The sequence below is a fragment of the Anarhichas minor genome, unplaced genomic scaffold (assembly GCF_050575085.1).
Source record: "Anarhichas minor isolate MPS153535 unplaced genomic scaffold, ASM5057508v1 ptg000010l, whole genome shotgun sequence".
NCBI classification, from domain to species: domain Eukaryota; kingdom Metazoa; phylum Chordata; class Actinopteri; order Perciformes; family Anarhichadidae; genus Anarhichas; species Anarhichas minor.
In genome coordinates this window covers 1,004,089-1,020,710 of record NW_027466456.1, presented here as the reverse complement: position 1 = coordinate 1,020,710, position 16,622 = coordinate 1,004,089, and the positions used below count along the sequence as shown (strand labels likewise).

At 46.7% G+C, this 16,622-nt stretch overlaps 2 protein-coding genes across 4 annotated transcripts; one reads left to right on the top strand and one right to left on the bottom strand.

The window, feature by feature from the left end:
• Positions 1-240: 240 nt before the first annotated feature.
• On the top strand, positions 241-7,521 carry aasdh (aminoadipate-semialdehyde dehydrogenase). 3 transcript variants are annotated; one of them, XM_076087368.1, is made up of 14 exons: positions 241-635; positions 860-980; positions 1,866-2,164; positions 2,240-2,432; positions 3,085-3,326; positions 3,401-3,507; positions 3,686-3,858; positions 4,205-4,490; positions 5,237-5,349; positions 5,434-6,115; positions 6,213-6,376; positions 6,458-6,583; positions 6,664-6,795; positions 7,074-7,521. In XM_076087368.1, the coding sequence occupies exons 1-14, from the start codon at positions 418-420 to the stop codon at positions 7,467-7,469; spliced, it is 3,252 nt and encodes a 1,083-aa protein (XP_075943483.1). In that variant the 5' UTR covers positions 241-417; the 3' UTR covers positions 7,470-7,521. The 3 variants fall into 3 exon arrangements, with proteins under 3 accessions (XP_075943483.1, XP_075943484.1, XP_075943485.1); XM_076087369.1 differs by having other exon boundaries at positions 397-535; XM_076087370.1 differs by lacking the exon at positions 241-635 and having other exon boundaries at positions 845-1,199.
• cracd (capping protein inhibiting regulator of actin dynamics) lies at positions 7,465-15,106 on the bottom strand. The gene is made up of 8 exons (XM_076087372.1): positions 14,938-15,106; positions 14,367-14,499; positions 14,123-14,278; positions 13,759-13,971; positions 11,490-13,659; positions 10,795-10,985; positions 10,550-10,712; positions 7,465-9,814 (listed from the first exon to the last, which is right to left on the bottom strand). The coding sequence occupies exons 2-8, from the start codon at positions 14,406-14,408 to the stop codon at positions 9,654-9,656; spliced, it is 3,096 nt and encodes a 1,031-aa protein (XP_075943487.1). The 5' UTR covers positions 14,409-14,499; positions 14,938-15,106; the 3' UTR covers positions 7,465-9,653.
• Between the last annotated feature and the right edge of the window lie 1,516 nt (positions 15,107-16,622).

Sequence of the window (16,622 nt, the reverse complement as noted above, 5' to 3'; positions counted from 1 at the left end):
ACAGTCACTCGGAAATTATGCTTTCTGAAATAGCGCTCTTGAATATTTTAGGTTGAAAAAAAGGTTTTCATTTTTCTATGTCAGTGTTACACATATGTAGTCAGTAATATGGTGGAGGGAATTTCTTATGTTTTTTTGTTCTGTATATTGTTGTTTTTTGGGCCTAATCACGATAAGTAAGATGTCGGTACGACCTACTATAACAGAAGCATTTGAAATATCCATCAGTGGGGACGTCATCTTCACGCGACAAACAGCAAACACGTTTCCGCCTCTTCCATCCAAAACAAAACCCCAATTCGTCTGAATTGAACAATATATAAATTAGAATACGATCTAAACGTTGTTGGGTTTTTTTGTACAGAGTTGACACTAACAGAGGATGAGCTGGTGGTCCTTAAACGGCTCATCGTCAGTATGGCCGCTCGGACGCTGCAGGAGCTCGTAGCCGCCGCTGCCTCTCTGCACTCGGACAGAGCAGCTGTGAAGTATGACGGGTCCATGCTGCTGTACAGAGACCTGGTCCGACTGTCCGGTGAGCTGGCTCGTGTTCTGCGAAACAACTGCGCTCCTAATAGCGGAGTGATCGGGCTGTACTGTTCTGATGATTTGTTCATACCTGTCTGGATCCTGGGGTGAGTTCACTTCACTCCATGTGACAACACAGCATCTGACCAGGAGGCTACAACAGTATCATCTTCTTCTTTTTTAAAGACTTAAAACGTATTTTTAGTTGGGTTTAAAGTCTGCGGTTGATGGTCCAAACCTTTATTTTAGAATTAGTTCTATCATTATTATACCCTTTTTAATAATAATAAGTAGCATGAAGGATGATGAACTGTCCTGTGTTGCTGTCCAGCATCCTGCAGTCACCGGCTGCCTACGTCCCGCTGGACCCAGAAGCTCCAGGACTCCTCACCGCCAGAGTCATGAACCAGTGTGGCCTCGAGTACTGCGCTGTGAAGACCGACGTCCTGCAGGTTTAATATCTCATGAATGTATAGATACAACAATAATGACCATGATTCATTATGCAAACATTATGCGGATGACATTACTCCACCGCATAAAACATTACACTGGCTATCTTTATCTCTTTATCTCTTAGGACTGAGAGAGAGATTTCATTTCATTTTATGATCCAACCTGATCACTGAGGTCCTTTTTAAATGTTCCTTATGTGTCCCATAAAAGATGTGGTGAGTGTGCCTTCTGGTTTTATTCCCTTAATGGTTACCAGAACAACAAGCTCTCTCTGTGTTTTTATAAATAAATTAAAGGCCTATCATTTTAATTTGGAGTAATATTATAGCCTTAGTCTTTAAGCTTTAACTAATTATTTCTGGGGTTTCTTTACTCTTTTTTTACATTTTTAATATTGTATTGTTTTACTGTTGTAATTTATTTGTCTTGCAAAATTGTATTTCTGGTTTATTTCATATTTGTCCCATGTGAAACTCTTTGGGTTGCATGTTTGTATGAAATGTGCTAAATAAATAAATAAAGTTGAGTTCAAACTACAGCTGAATTAATTATTGTTCCTCTCAGGACCATGTGAAATCTGCTCAATATAGATGAAATAATCTAAATCTTAAAAATGAATTATGACATCACAAGACAGGGCCATAAAATTAGCTAATATTCCAGGACCCAGTGTAGCTGTTATTGTATTTTAGTGGTGCAATTAATCAAATCACAGAAACAGACTGATAAAAACATTTGTTAGTGCATCAAAACCCTGAGTTCAACCAAATATCTCCGATAAATCCTATAAAAGCATTCACGCTACACTTGAGTTTCTTGTATATTAGTTATAGTTGTACATCTGTTGAAGTCCCTCTTTGTCTCTTCTTTGTGTAAAAAAGCGGTTCCAGGCAGCTCTCGTCGAACACGCGTCCGTGGAGGTTTGTGCGACGCTGCCAAAGTTCAAACTGACTCTGGTACGACTGGAGCTGCTGCCGGTCGCTGAGCACCAACGAGGACCAGAACAAACCGGAGCCCAGACAGCAGGGGGTGCTGGTCTCCGCCGTGATCCGGCTGCAGGGTCAAAGGAGGCCGGGCTCAGAGACCTGGCGTATGTGCTGCACACATCTGGAACAACTGGGCTCCCGAAGATCGTGAGGGTGCCGCACAAGTGTATTCTCCCCAATATCCTGCACCTGAGGTGAGTGTTTGTGTCTTTATCGGCCTCTAAACCATCGTTGCATGTTTTTAAATCGTTCATCCTCTCTTGGCTCAGGTCTTTGTTTCAGATGAGTGCAGACGATGTGGTTCTCCTGGCCTCGCCCTTAACCTTTGACCCCTCTGTGGTGGATATGTTCCTGGCCTTGTCGTCCGGCGCTCAGCTCCTCATCATCCCGACCGTGATCAAGAAAACGCCCGGCCGACTGTCTCGACTGCTGTTCAGGGACAACAAGACGACCGTCCTGCAGGCGAGCGGGACCTTGTTTCCTTTCTGTCATTTGGTTTCATTTTTTATCAATTAGTACAACCACAAAAAGTCCAATATCTTTTTTTATATGTATTAATGTTATCATTGTTAATATTGTTATTGTTGTATACCAAATGATACTAACTATATATATGTATATATATATATATATATATACATACATACATACATACATACATACATACATACATACATACACACACACACACACACACACACACGTGTCTGAACAAAAATATATGTGCATATGTATGCATACATGTATGCATCCAGATTATGTATAATCATTTTGTATATATGTATAATTATGCTCACCTACACACAGACGGGAGAGAGGAAATATAAATAAATAAACTGAGTCTGTTGCCAGGTGTTTTATATCAGTACTGGTTTCCTGCTTTAGCTCTGGTGGTGATTTTACAAGAATAATGTTTACAGTTAAATGTTCTTTCATTTTAAAAACACCCACGATACCAAAATGATTTAAAAACAGGACGGAAAAAGAAATTGTGCAAATGGTTTGTCTTTGTCGCCGCATTTCCTCCAGCAGTCTGATATCGTCGATGTGTTCATTTTATAAAGTAATAAAGTTTTATCACTTTAAATGTGATCGTTTTCTTGTTTCCACGCAGGTCACGCCGACCCTGCTCGGCCGCTTCGGCCGCCGCGTCCTGAGACAGGAAGTGCTGTCGCCCGGCTCCTCGCTGCGGGTGCTGGCTCTGGGCGGAGAGGCCTGTCCTTCTCCGGCTCTGCTGAGCAGCTGGAGGCACGAGGACAACCGCACCCACATCTACAACGTGTACGGCATCACCGAGGTGTCCTGCTGGGCCTGCTCCTACAAAATACCAGAGTCTCTGCTGCGGGCCGGCCACATGTGAGTGCTCACTGTTTGAAACGATTCATTGAATCTACGCTTTAACTTTTACTTAACATGAAGTGCCTTTCAAGCTCGCCGTCCTCTGTGCCTCTCGGGACTCCTCTGATGGACACAACGGTGGAAGTGAGGGACGAACACGGCCGCGTTGTTACCGAGGGTGAAGGGCAGGTGTTCATCGGTGAGGAAGATCTCTCTCTCACACACACACACACACACACACACACACACACACACACACACACACACACACACACACACACACACACACACACACACACACACACACACACACACACACACACACACACACACACACACAAATCTTATTCCATAAATCCGTGTGATGGCTGGTGCAGGCGGAGAGGACAGAGTGTGTCTCCTGGACGACGAGGAGGCGGCCGCCCCCGGGACGATGAGAGCCAGCGGAGACTGGGTGGACGTCAAGGACGAGCAGATGTTCTACCTGGGACGGAGAGACAGGCTGGTGAAACGCCACGGGAAACGGGTGAACCTGGAGAGCGTGCAGCAAGTGAGAACGTCTTAAATACTTTTATTTATTTCTGAACATCAAACGGAAAGAAAGAAAAGCACCGGAACCGTTGAAAGTCAGTTTCTATGTTGATAAGGAGGGTCATGGACGGAGTTCCTCTGGATTTTTAAATACATTTTTTTACTTGCTGCATTAGAAATCTTCAAAAGGAATGTTTCGCTTTTACCGAAACCTTTAGGAATATTTCCAACATACAAAAAGGTAAAACAGAAATCAGACTTCAGGTCCAGAATCCAGAAAGATTTTAACTGACTGTAAACATATAAAGCTTTACATCATTTTCAGGAGAAGATGAGTATTAATGTTTCATCGCCGGCTCCTCCAGCTCATATGCAGCCTGCCTCAGGTGGAGGCCTGTGCCGTGTGTCTGCACGGAGGCTTTCGGCTGCTGGCCTTTGTTGTGGCGTCCACATCTGGAGACCAGAGAGCAGCTTCTCCTCTCACGCCTGCGCAGGAGCGAGCGGATCCAGTCCCCGCGGAGCACCGCCGGGCGGGGGAGACGGATGGAGATCTGAGCCGACTCGTCCTGAACCGGCTGTCCCTGCTGCTGCCGTCTCACAGCGTCCCCGACACGCTGGTGCTGGTCCCGGCCTTGTGCCTGACTCCTCATGGTGAGCGTCACTGTGATGCACCGTTCATACTTACATGAACAATAACTTAAATCTCCAGCTCATCTCTCTCATGTTTCATTAATTCATTCATCCATCTTCTCTCTCCCTCTTTCTCCCTCCACCTCCACACTCTCACATGGATCTCCACCCATCTTTACCCCCCCCAGGCCCCACTCAAGTAAATCTTCATCACGAATGGAGAATTAGAAGTCTTAGAGAGGGATTTGACTTTTTTTAAATTAATATTATCAATAATTAATTCATAAAATATTTTTTTGTAGCTTTTTTCAAATGAATAATACAAAGAAATTTGACTAATAATAATTATAAACATATATTTATAATTACAAAATAGAATACAATAATATGGAATCAACGAGAATTTTATATATATATATATATATATATATATAATTTAAAATAAATACATTTAACAATAATAATTAGATAAAAGCAATATTTATCATGATACATATATGTATATAATAAAAAAGAATTAAATGATAATAAATAAATAAAAATAACAAAAATAGTTAAATAAAAACAACATTAATCATGATAAATTTATATATATATATATATATATATATATATATATATATATATACATAGAAAATGAAATAAATACAATCGCATAATAAAATAATAAAGAACGATTCGACTTCCAAGAAAGGAGAAAAGAAAAAGAAACAACAACCACCACATTGCGCCCTCATCACTGTTTTCCTGTTTGTTTCACGTTTCAGGTAAAGTGGACATGGAGACTCTGATGAAGACGTACCAAACACAGAGACGCTCTTTAGAGTCTTCACGGTTAGATTTCACCAAACTAAAGCGAACCCTGCGGTCCTTGTGGCAGGTATGGCCAGCTGTCCATAACTCCACGTTTAAATACTTCCTGGTTTCACTTGTCACCTGAATATTTCTTTATTCTCCACGACAGGAAACTCTTGCTCTTCCTGAGGATGCGGCCGTCGACGAGGCATCAAACTTCCTGTTGAGTGGAGGAGACTCTCTGAAGGCGCTGCGCCTGCACGAAGACATCCTCGCTGCCGTAGGGGCGACCTCGCCGGAGCTTTTGGAGGCCATACTCGACGGGACCTTCTCTGATGTTCTGCGCCACGTCGAGAGAGCGGCACTGATGCCGCCACCTGAGAGCAGCCCGCCACCGACGACCGTGAAACGCCACGCTGACGAACCCTCCGCCGTGCTCCCGAAGAGAGAACGCACATCCGCAGGGAGGCCGAGGGGGGAGACGCCGGCTTTTAAAGTCCTAAGACGAGCAGGTGAGGTGATAGAAATCGGAAATCCACATTCAGACTTCCAGGCCGACGCGCTCGGAGAGAAAGAATCCGGTGAGGAACGCAGAGGTGGAGTTCTGGGCCTCGATCTGAGCTGGTCCTCAGACGCGGGCAGATGTGTGGACGCCTCCCCGGTGCTTCTCGTGCAACACGGAACCGATCCGAAGTCAGACGGCGGTAAAACAACGGTGTTCATCGGCTCCCACTCTCACAGGATCCAGGCTTTAGACCTGACCGACGGGAGCCTCGTGTGGGAGCGAGTTCTCGGGGACAGAATCGAAGCTTCGGCCGCCGTGTCTCGCTGCGGGAGCCTCGTGGTTATAGGTCAGCTCTCCGAAAACACTGTGTGAAAAATATCTGTGTGTTATCTTTCTTTGGGATTTATGGACCTTTTTTTGGGGGGGTGGGCTGATTTTTCCAGGTTGCTACGACGGCTGTGTGTATTTCCTGTGCGCTGCGTCTGGAACGACGCGGTGGACTTTTGAGACGGGAGACGCTGTGAAGAGCTGTCCCGCTGTGGACCCCCTCACGGGTCTGGTGATAGTGGGCTCACACGATGGGCATGTCTACGCCCTGGACCCAAAGGTAGGACAATTAGGTAGATCATTTAAAAGTTATATAACCTAGTAAATGTAGATAAATAAAGGTGACATGTTTCTGTTTCAGGTGGAGCAGTGTGTTTGGAGGCGTCACTGTGGGGGCGGAGCTGTGTTTTCCTCGCCATGCCTCCACCCGTCACTCAGACAGCTGTACGCCGCTTCACTGGGAGGTCATTTACTCTGTCTGAACCCTGTGAGTAAAATATCAAACTACAGCTAACTGCTCTGTTCACTGAAGGCAGTTTTGAGACTTTTTAATTTTTTGTTTCCCAGGAGAGCGGAGAGGTCCTGTGGTCGTACCGTCGGGACGTCCCGTTCTTCTCCTCGCCAAACGCCTCCTCCGGTCTCGTGGCGATCGGATCGGTGGATGGAAACATCTGCTGCTTCAGCAGCACAGGGACACTGGTGAGACTGCTGTGTTTCTCCAATATGTGACCACGGTCTGAAATCTTAAAGGGACAGCTCACCCCAAAATTAAAAATACATATTTACAAACCGAGAATCATCTAGTCCCACTATAGTGGAGAAAAGACAGACATCTCTAGTGGCAATATCTCCAACACTCTGGATTAGATTGATAAATAGCACTACAGTTAAGAGGAAAAATATAAACTTTAGATTTTAGAGTGAACTGTCCCTTTAATGATTGCAAATTGAGCAAAAAATGTCATTCTTTCCTGCAGGTTTGGCAGTTTTTAACAAAAGGCCCGGTCTTCTCCTCCCCGTGTGTGACACCAGACCAGCAGAGGGTTCTGTGTGGGTCACATGACGGCCGCCTGTACTGTTTGAGCCGCATCGACGGCTCTCTGGTTTGGACCTTCCAGACCACGGGGAAGGTGTACTCCAGTCCGTGCGTGTTCGACGGCTCCGTCGTGGGCAGGAGGGGGACTCTGGTGGCTCTGGCCTCCACAGACGGCACAGTGTGGATCCTTGACGGACACGACGGACGGACGCTGGCCTCGTTCCGTCTCCCAGGGGAGCTGTTCTCGTCCCCGGTGGTGCATGAACGCTCCCTCGTAGTCGGGTGCCGCAACGACTACGTGTATTGTTTAAATCTGACCGTCAAAGAAGAAACATAAGACGTATTTCTGCACAGTTTTTTTTTAAATAATAAACACTTTTATATCCGTATGCTTTGGGAAATGAATGAGTCCTTCAGTTCAGACATCAGTATTTAATTTACATTATTCATAACATTTTCTGTCCCTTTTAAGAATTTTCTTGAAGTTGGGACAAAAAAAAAAAAAAAGTGCAAATAATACCAAACATTTTTCTCGTTACACATAACACTGCGTACACGACACTATTGTGCACGAGCAACGTTAGAAAAACAAAAATGACAAAGTGACTCTTTGTGAAGCTCCGGTGACGCCTTCTGACTTCAGACATACATACAGATCATTAAGTGAGTGGAAGGGAAGGAGAATGCTGGAGGTTTTTATTACCTCTTCTTCTGTCACAGAGGAAATGCTTACGTAAGATCATATCACGTTTACGAGGAAGTGATGGCCGACAAAGGAGTGTGTTACGGGGAGGACGAGCTATGAGAGTTGTATGTTACAGCAGGCGAGGGAAGAACGTCGTCACACGGCTGTGAGGACGCGACGCTGTGCAGCTCACTGTGAATGCCCCGTAAAACACGTAGTCTTCAGTGCTGTGTTCACGTGCACCCACCGGGGTGGTTCATGACAGAACGTTTCAGGTGACTTTAAAAATGGCGAAAAATTGTACAATAGCCTGTTTGACAGCTATCACAGTCGTCACGGACACAGTGAGGATTGTTACGCTTGAGTTTAGAGAATGAGTAAGAAAGAACATGACGAGGCTGAGGAGAGATACAGTATCGGTTCATCCATAGACGGATTATGAGACGACGGGGCCCTGGACACAGACATGTAAAAGACCCCTCACATCTACAGGAGCAAGACAGACTTTATATCTGTTAACTCTTTTTGCCCGTGGATGTTATTCCCTTTTTTTGTAGTCGATTTGAGTCTCTTTGTCGTTGTGTCTCTTTGTAGCTGTTTTGCATCTCTCGGTGTTGATTTTGAGTCTCTGTAGTTGTTTTGTGCCTCTTTGTGGTAGTTTTGTGTCATTTTGTAGTAGGTTTGTGTCTTTGTGGCTGTTTTGTGTTTCTTTGTAGTCAGTTCAAGTGTACTTGTGTCTCTTTGTGGTCATTTTGAGTCCCTTTGTGGCTGTTTTGTCCCTTTTCATAGTTGTGCGTTTCTTTGTGGCTGGTTTGCATCTCTCTGTCGTTAAGTTTCTCTTTGTAGTCATTTTGAGTCTCTGTGTAGATGCTTTGTGTCTCTTTGTGGCTGCTTTGTCCCTTTAATAGTCTTTTGAGAGTCTGTGTTCTCTTTGAAGCCGTTTTTCCGTTCTTTTACATTTTTGTGTCTATTTGTGGTTGTTTTGTGTCTATTTGTAGTCAGTTTGAGTCTCCTTGTAGTTGTTGTGTCTCTTCGTGGTTGATTTGGTGTCTTTGTAGTTGTTTCATGTTTCTTTGTAGTTGTTTTGAGTCTCTTCCTGCTTGGTACGTGTCTCCATGATTGACGATTAGTAAGTGAAGACCAGGGGGGCCCCCTGACACGTTGGGCCCCTGGGCCTGTGGTTCAGTAATCCATCCATGGTTTCAAACATAGAAAAATCCACTGCTTTACATAAATAATGCCTGTAACACTTCCATCAGCAGATGCAGCAGGGTCACGATGAGTTCTTGTTACTGGTAGCCCTTAAAACACGATCAGTTACCCTCTGTTGATTAAACACCGTCGCATGTCAGAGCTTCACCTCCACTGAAGAACTGCTTCACCTGTTACTGTGTGGAGCGAGTGATTTATATACAACCATGGTGACACAGTTGGCTACAAAATAAAAAAACAAAGAATTGGGGTTGGCTATTGCAATGGCCAGCTGTGGTTCTGATTGGCTGCCCCCCCCCCCCTCTTCCCAGACTGCGACATGTGGGACATTATACTTTGTGTGTTTGTATACAGTATGTGCATGCGCGCAACAATTGTTTACATATATCTGTGCGATTGTGTTGGAATATTTGAATGTGAAGCGCACGTTAACATGATAATAGTACCAGCCAGTGTGTGTGGGGTCACGAGGACGACGATGGTGAAGATGATGGGGGGGCGTTACTTGTTTCACAGTCAGGAGGGTTTTCATGGTGAGTGTGATGATGACTCTCCAGGTGCCTCAGAGTCCAGTGGGCAGTGTGCAGTCTCAACGCAGGCCGGTGTGCAGCCGGGGTGGGGGTGTTATTTGATGATTTGAGGACAGTCGCTCCAGGCTTTGGCCTTTCGCTTGGCCAGCGCCAGCCACGCCGGCTCCGTGGACACCTGCGGCGAGTCGCTGGAGGGGAAGCGCTTCGACACCTCCTTGACGGCAGGTGGCGACGGTGTGGAGTCTGCGATCTCGACTGACGACAACAAATCAAGCACAACAATTAGCTGCAAATCTATCAGTTGCACCTTTTTTAGGCTAATTTTATGAGAGAAGTTTAATGAAAGTGATTCAGCTGTAACATGTAACATTTATCTTGTCTTCAGCTCATCTTATGGTCTTAAAAACATCAGAAAACTACTAAAACTCACAAGGTGACGTCTCGCTTTGTCCGACCAAAACACCCAAACCCCAAAAGATTCACTTTAAAAAATGTAAAACTAGAAAAATAATAAAATTCTCACATTTGAGAACCTTTGAACCATCAAACTAAAGAGTCACTGATGGATTTTCTGTCAATCAACAAAATGTTTCAATTGATTAAATGTTGGAGCTCTGTTCTAATATAAAATACATTCTAATTCTATTTTCAATCAATAACTAATTAGTTTAAATATTCAAGAGTTTCAACATCCTGGAAATATGGATTCAGCGCTAAACATAACCAGTAGAATCAATATTGATTAAGCTGACCATTTATTTGATCAATTAGTGTATAAAGTGTATTTTATTTACTCTATATATTTTTATATACGATATAGTAAATAGTATATAAATCGTTTATTTTGTCTGGATAGAAACTAGGAAAAAAAAAAAAGCTCGTCCTCATTTCAGAACTTTAGCAATTGTTTTGGGTCATTTCCACTTAATAAATGAAGAATATTTAAAGCAGATATTTAGCTTTATTAATGTTAGTCGTGCGGGTTCTTACCGGTGACGGAGCTGGGTAAAGTGTTGGCTTTTTTCAGGTGTTCTCTGCGCTCGAATCGTCCCAGGAGGCTGTCGGGTCTCTTGGGCTCCTCTGGCGTCTGCGGTTTGGAGGACGGGCTGGTGCTCCCGCTCCCTCTGCTCTCCGTGGGACTCAGCAGCGCCACCTGCAGGAGGAGGTTAACGCTCGTATGAGAGGAAGAACACACGATAACGTGAACCTTAGTAAGTGAGTAAAGAGGCGCGTACACTGTCTCTCTCTCGGGCGTGTTTCTCAGACAGTTTGTTGTCTCTGTGGCTCCGACGGTCGTCTCTGTTCTGCTGCTGGTCCCTGAAGCCCTTCTGCTTCTGCAGAGCCAGCGTGATCCACAAGGGCCCGGCCTCCTTCTCCTGGACCTTCGAACTGTCCAGCGAGTGCCTGCTCTGGAGCGATGGCTTTTCTGCAGGGCAAGTTTTGACACATTACTATTGTTTCTACAAAAACAAGTTCTTTGGTGTAAAATAATGTTGCTGTAGCTACATATTTATCAGACAGTCCTTCTCGTCTAACTCTCGGCAAGAAAACTAATTGACACACTGCCCAAAACGTCAAACTATTCCTTTAAGGGCCCGTGTCCACATGGCGCCATTGTCTTTTTTCAATTGTGTGCAGCGTCTCTTTTTTCTGAGCGCCCCCTATTTTCTTTGTGCGGTATCTCCGAGTGCTTCAAGTTAAAAAAGAAAAGCGCAGGTGACGTCACTGCAGTAAACGGAGGAGAAGTTTGTTTAAAAACCATCTCTGTTTATCCTGAACTTTTATATTTTTGGACAGACACTATCATCATGACAAAGACCAAAAAACGCCCATTTGTGGGAGCAGATATGTGGTGCGGACACTGAATGTTGCTGGTGAGCGTTGTGCTTTTATTACCGTACGCCTCGAAACACGGCAAAGCAACACTGACCTTTCTTCATGAGCTCCGTCTTCCTGTCCGTCTTCTCTCTCCAGGGGATGTTAATGGAGGGGAAGAAGGATCTCTTCTCCTTCGGCTCCTCCTCCCCTTGGACCTGGCCTTGGCCACTCCGGTGCAACTGAGCGACCGCCGACGGTTCCTCGCTCCTGCTCGCCTGCTCCTCGGCGGCCCCCGTCCTCTGGATCGCGGCCTCGCTAGGGGGCCCGTGGACCACTTTGGGCAGCGGCGACGGTGGAGGTGTGGGGGCCGCTCCAGCGGGTTTCGGTGACGTGGTCGGTCTCCGGTAGATCGGAGGCTTGGAGAGCACCTTCTCGCCTTCGCCGTGTGCGGCCGGGCTGGTGGATTTACCCGGTTTAGCCCGAGGGGCGGCAGGGGAGGCGGATGCGTGTAAGTACTTGCCCGCCGCGCCTTCTCTCTGAGGCGATGTGGGACTTGTGGATTTGTCGGAGAAGACGGAGGAAGTGTCGGAGTCCGGCTCGATGGGGGTGAGAGGCGAGGGGACGCCGTCGAAGCTGTCCCCGGCGCTGTATCGCTTCTTCCTTTTCTCAGTGGACTGTTCGCTGTGAAAGCGGAGCGAGAAGTTGGTCCTCCTCAGCTTTATGCCGAACGGCGAGGGCTTGTCCTCACCGTCCGGGCCTCGGTACTCTGCCTCCTCTTTACCTTCAGACGCCTCCGTCTCCGACTCAGAGGCCTCGGATTTGGCTCCAGGGCTGGGAACCAGGAAAGACGGGAGGTCTTTGGCGAACATGCACTCGTCTGAGCCTCTCTCTGCGATGCGGACGGTTTTACTCATCCTGTTCTGAGGTTTGCTGGTTGGAGCTGGTGAGGTGGCGGCGGCGGGGCTGTCAGGCGGAGCAGCTTCCTCTCCTGCGTCCTTCTCGTCGGCGCCGAACACCTCGGAGTTCCTGTTTGAATCTCCAAACTTCTTCTTCGCAGGGGTGATGGAGAACTTGGCGCTGGCAGACATGGTCTTCCTGAGGTTCGCGTGGGATAACGCCTGCGTGTCTTCGCCGCCGGGCTGGTTCTTGCTCGGTTCTGGGTCGTATTTCCCCTCCTCCACCCCCTTGAATATCTTCGACCTGATGCTCGCCCATTCGGCCAGGACGGACTGGTCCGTGGAGAGCGAGGACTCGTTGAGCGATTTGGTTTTGCCAGACTTGCGGTCCGGCGAAGTTTTGCTCTTGGTCGGCGGCGGCGTTCCCTGCGCCTTCCTGTCGTCCCCCAAACCCAGCAGGGACATGCAGGCGGTGTCCTTGATCTGGTCAAGATTGACAGCCGTCCCGCAGAGCTGGGCGCCCGTCACTAAGATGGCGGTGTGGGGGACGTACGGAGACGTCGGCAGGTTGGGGGACTCCGGTCCTTCGGAGGAGGAGGCCTTGGCGCTCTCTCTTTGCTCGGATGCACTTCCGCTCTGGCGGCTGGACGCCGGCGTCACGGGCGTCAGGTGGACCTTCTGGAACAAAATCAGTTTTTCTCCGGAGGAGACTTTGAAAGAGAAAGGCCTCTGTCTCTCCTCCATCTCCCTCCAGCGCTGCTCCTCCTGCTCCTTCCTCGTCCTCTCCTCTGCCTCCACGTTTTTCTTTACTTCAATCTCCCGCAACCTCAGCTTCTGCGCCTCCTCCTCTTTCTTTCTTTCCTCTTCTTCCTCTCTTAGCTTCCTCTTCCTCTCGGCCTCAAGCTCCCGCTGCCTCCTCGCTTCCTCCTCCTCCTCCTTTTGTTTCCTCCTTTGCTCTTCCAGTCGTCTCCTCTCCTCCTGCTCCCGCTCCTCCTGCATCCTCCTTTCCTCCTCCTCCCTCCGCCTCCTCCTTTCCTCTTCCTCTCTGATCCTTCTCTCCTCTTCCTCCCTCCTCCTCATCCTCTCCGCCTCCTCTCTGAGCCTTCGCTCTTCCTCCTCCTGCTGTTTACGACACCTCTCCTCCTCTAGCTCACGCAGCCTCAGCTCTTCTGCCGCTCTCCTCCTCCTCTCCTCCTCCTCCCGTTTGAGCCTCTGTTCCTCCAGCTCCCTCTTCCTCCTCGTCTCCTGTCTCTCCTCCTCGTGGAGTCTCTGTTTCTTGAAGCTTCTGAGGGACTCGACGGATGCTCTGCGCTGGTCGTCCGTCGAGACGCCTGCAGCCTCGAGGTCCTCTCGCACCACGCCGGGAATAGAAACCTCTTGGAGGTCCTGAGAATGTGGAAAAATGATGAGCTCATGTTTTCAAAAAGGTAAGAACGTCGCAAAAATAAACCGACAACACGCTGAGGCACATTTGAGGTGGCTCACCTGTGTGAAGCACCGGTGTTTCCGGGAAACCCTCTGGTTTTTCGGCTTGACAGACAGTTTATGCCTGGCAGCAGCGTTGTCTAAGCGAGGGGCCGACTGCGGGACGGAGTCCAGATTGATGGACTCGATGGTACCAGCGGGCGGAAGAACTCGTCTGGACCTCGGCGACCTCACTGGAGTGCTGTGTGGTCCGGCTTGTTGAGCGCCCTGAACCTGGATTATGTCACAATAACTTGTATTAAGAGGAGACACTACAGGTGAATAGGGTAAACTAAATCAACTAACAGATATCACCATGCAAATTACAAATTACAACATTACAAACATTTAATAAGAACATTTGAATAAGCTCAGAAGTTGTTACCTTTGGCTCTGTTGTCTCTGGTTCGGCTTCTACCTGAGCCAGAACCTTCAGGGGACTCTGGGGAACCTCTTCCTCATCTGAACTTCCCTCATCTCCCTCACTTTTCCTCAGAGAAGGAGGCCTCTGTCCAAACTTGATCCCTTGTGCTATCTGCCGCTGTGTGAACAAACAGAGAAACACGTTACGAATGCAGACGGAAGATAGAAATGTCCGGCAACCGAGTGCACACCGCCGCGAGGCCCACCTGCAGATTCCTCACTTTATCCGAGACGTTTTCCTGGGACATGGTGTGATCCGGCCCGGGCTCGGCCGCCGGCTCCTCCGGGATGAAGATGCTGTCGTGCGAGAGGGCTCGAGAACCGATGGGATTCAACTCCCTGCAGAGGGAATGAGAGCGTCTTCAGTGCTGCAGGCAGCGCGTCACTCATTCATTCATTTATCCGTGAATCATTTCACACAAAGAAAATGAATGACCTCTGTTTACACACCAGCTTTTTCAGCACATCAATTAAACGGCTGAACTGGTGTCGGGGCCTTTCAGCAGAGCCTCACCCTGTTTCTCTACAGATTGTGCAACCACAACGTGCAGCTGTCACATAAACACTTTCACTTTTCTGCAAGCGAAAGAAATCTGATGTGTCTGGGTGAAGGCTGCACGAAGGTCACAAACTTCCTGTGTCTTATTATTATTATCATTATTATTAACACATGTGGTTGCAGATTTTATCAGCAAAAATATGACAAAAACAACAAGCTCAAGTTCATTAACTCAAGACAAATATGTGTAAGAAATGAAGCTTTATAAGTGTAAATACCTCAGATGTTGATTGGACTCCTCATCGTCAGATACAACTCCATTGCACACTTCCCCGGTAGAAAAACTGGCCTTAAGGTCTGCTCCATCAAGGCCCCCCTTCGCCTCCCTCTTCTTCTTCCTCCCAAAGAGTCGTCTGAAGGGCTGGAATTTGCCGTGTCGCCTTCTCTCTGCTGGCAAAAAAAAGAATGGACGACAACCGCAGCCACCCGATATCAGATCATCAATCTTTATATCTCCCTCGTGGAGAGATAACGGGCAGGACGGTGCCTCTGGGCGGGTTGTTCTACAGTGTGCGTGCGTGTGTGTGTAGATAGTGAAATGTAATTGATTGAATTAAAAGAAAACAAATGTAAACAGCAGATGGAATGAGAAGAAAACCTCGGCTCTTTGGTTCATACTTATTCACATTTTAAAGGAGGTGGGAGAGATAAACAGCACACAGGGAAAAAAGAGGAGCACCCACAGCCTGAAGTAGCTTCAGAGAAATCCATGAAAGCAGTTTGAGCGACATCCTGAGAGGCTGACGTCACACGAGTGACTCGCATCATACATTTGACCCGCTATATTCCAACAGATGACAACCCTCCAAGATGCACACGTGTGTTATCTGCTGCAAAGCTAAAGGAAATGAACTTTGATTTTTACTTTATGACTCATATCACTTCTCTGTATCAGTCTATTAAAGGCAAAATGCCAAAAAATAACCTTGAAAGAAACATTAAAAGACACGTGTACTCAAAATCACCACAAAGACACTAAAACTACAAACAGATGCAAAGAGACACACAAAGACTCACAACTTTGAAAAGGAGTAAAACAACCACGAAGAGACACAAAGCAACTGCAAAGAGATTAAAAAGGATAAAAGAGACACACAAGGAAACTACAAAGAGACTCAAAATGATGACAGAAAGGCACAAAACAACAACAAAAAGAGGCTAAACAACTCTAAAGTCAGCTTGTCTTCTCTTATGTAGGAGGGGTGGTGAGGCCTTTTGCATGTCTCAGTCTCAGGGACTCACTGTCTCATAATCTGTCCATGGCTGACCTACATAATAAAACAGCTGTAATAAACCCTGTTGCTTTATGAGGAATTCATGAGCCACAGTTATGAAACCAACTTTTGGACTTTTAGTTGATTGGTCTTTATTTCCTCATCATCTTCAATGCCAGAAAGTCTCGAGCTAAACTTTCCCACAGAAGTTGACACTAAGCGCTGCTTAGTGCGTTTTGTTTTTGTGTACTTGTGGAGGTCCACTGGATGAACGAAGTGGGTGAGGTTACAGAGCTACGCAGCTACTCTACACCGCTGTGCAGACAGGCGTTCTCAGGGATCTGTGGGTATCCCTTTCACAGCTATAAGTAGCAACTGGTGTGGGATTTCACTTCGCATGCTGCTCACTGTACCAGAGGCATCATGGGAAATGATACAGTGAACTAATTTCCCCACGTACAGTAGATCCCCGACTCTGAAGTGTGTCTTGCGTGCGTGGGAGAGTTTAAGTGCCGTGTATGTATAAATATACTGACGAAGATATTAATATATTGAGAATGTGGGAAGTATGCTGTAATTATGAACAACAATGAAAAGACACAGCATGACTACAAAGACACAAAGCAACAATGAAAAGAGGCAAAACAACCACGGACAAAGAATGATTACAGAGAGACAAAGAAATGACA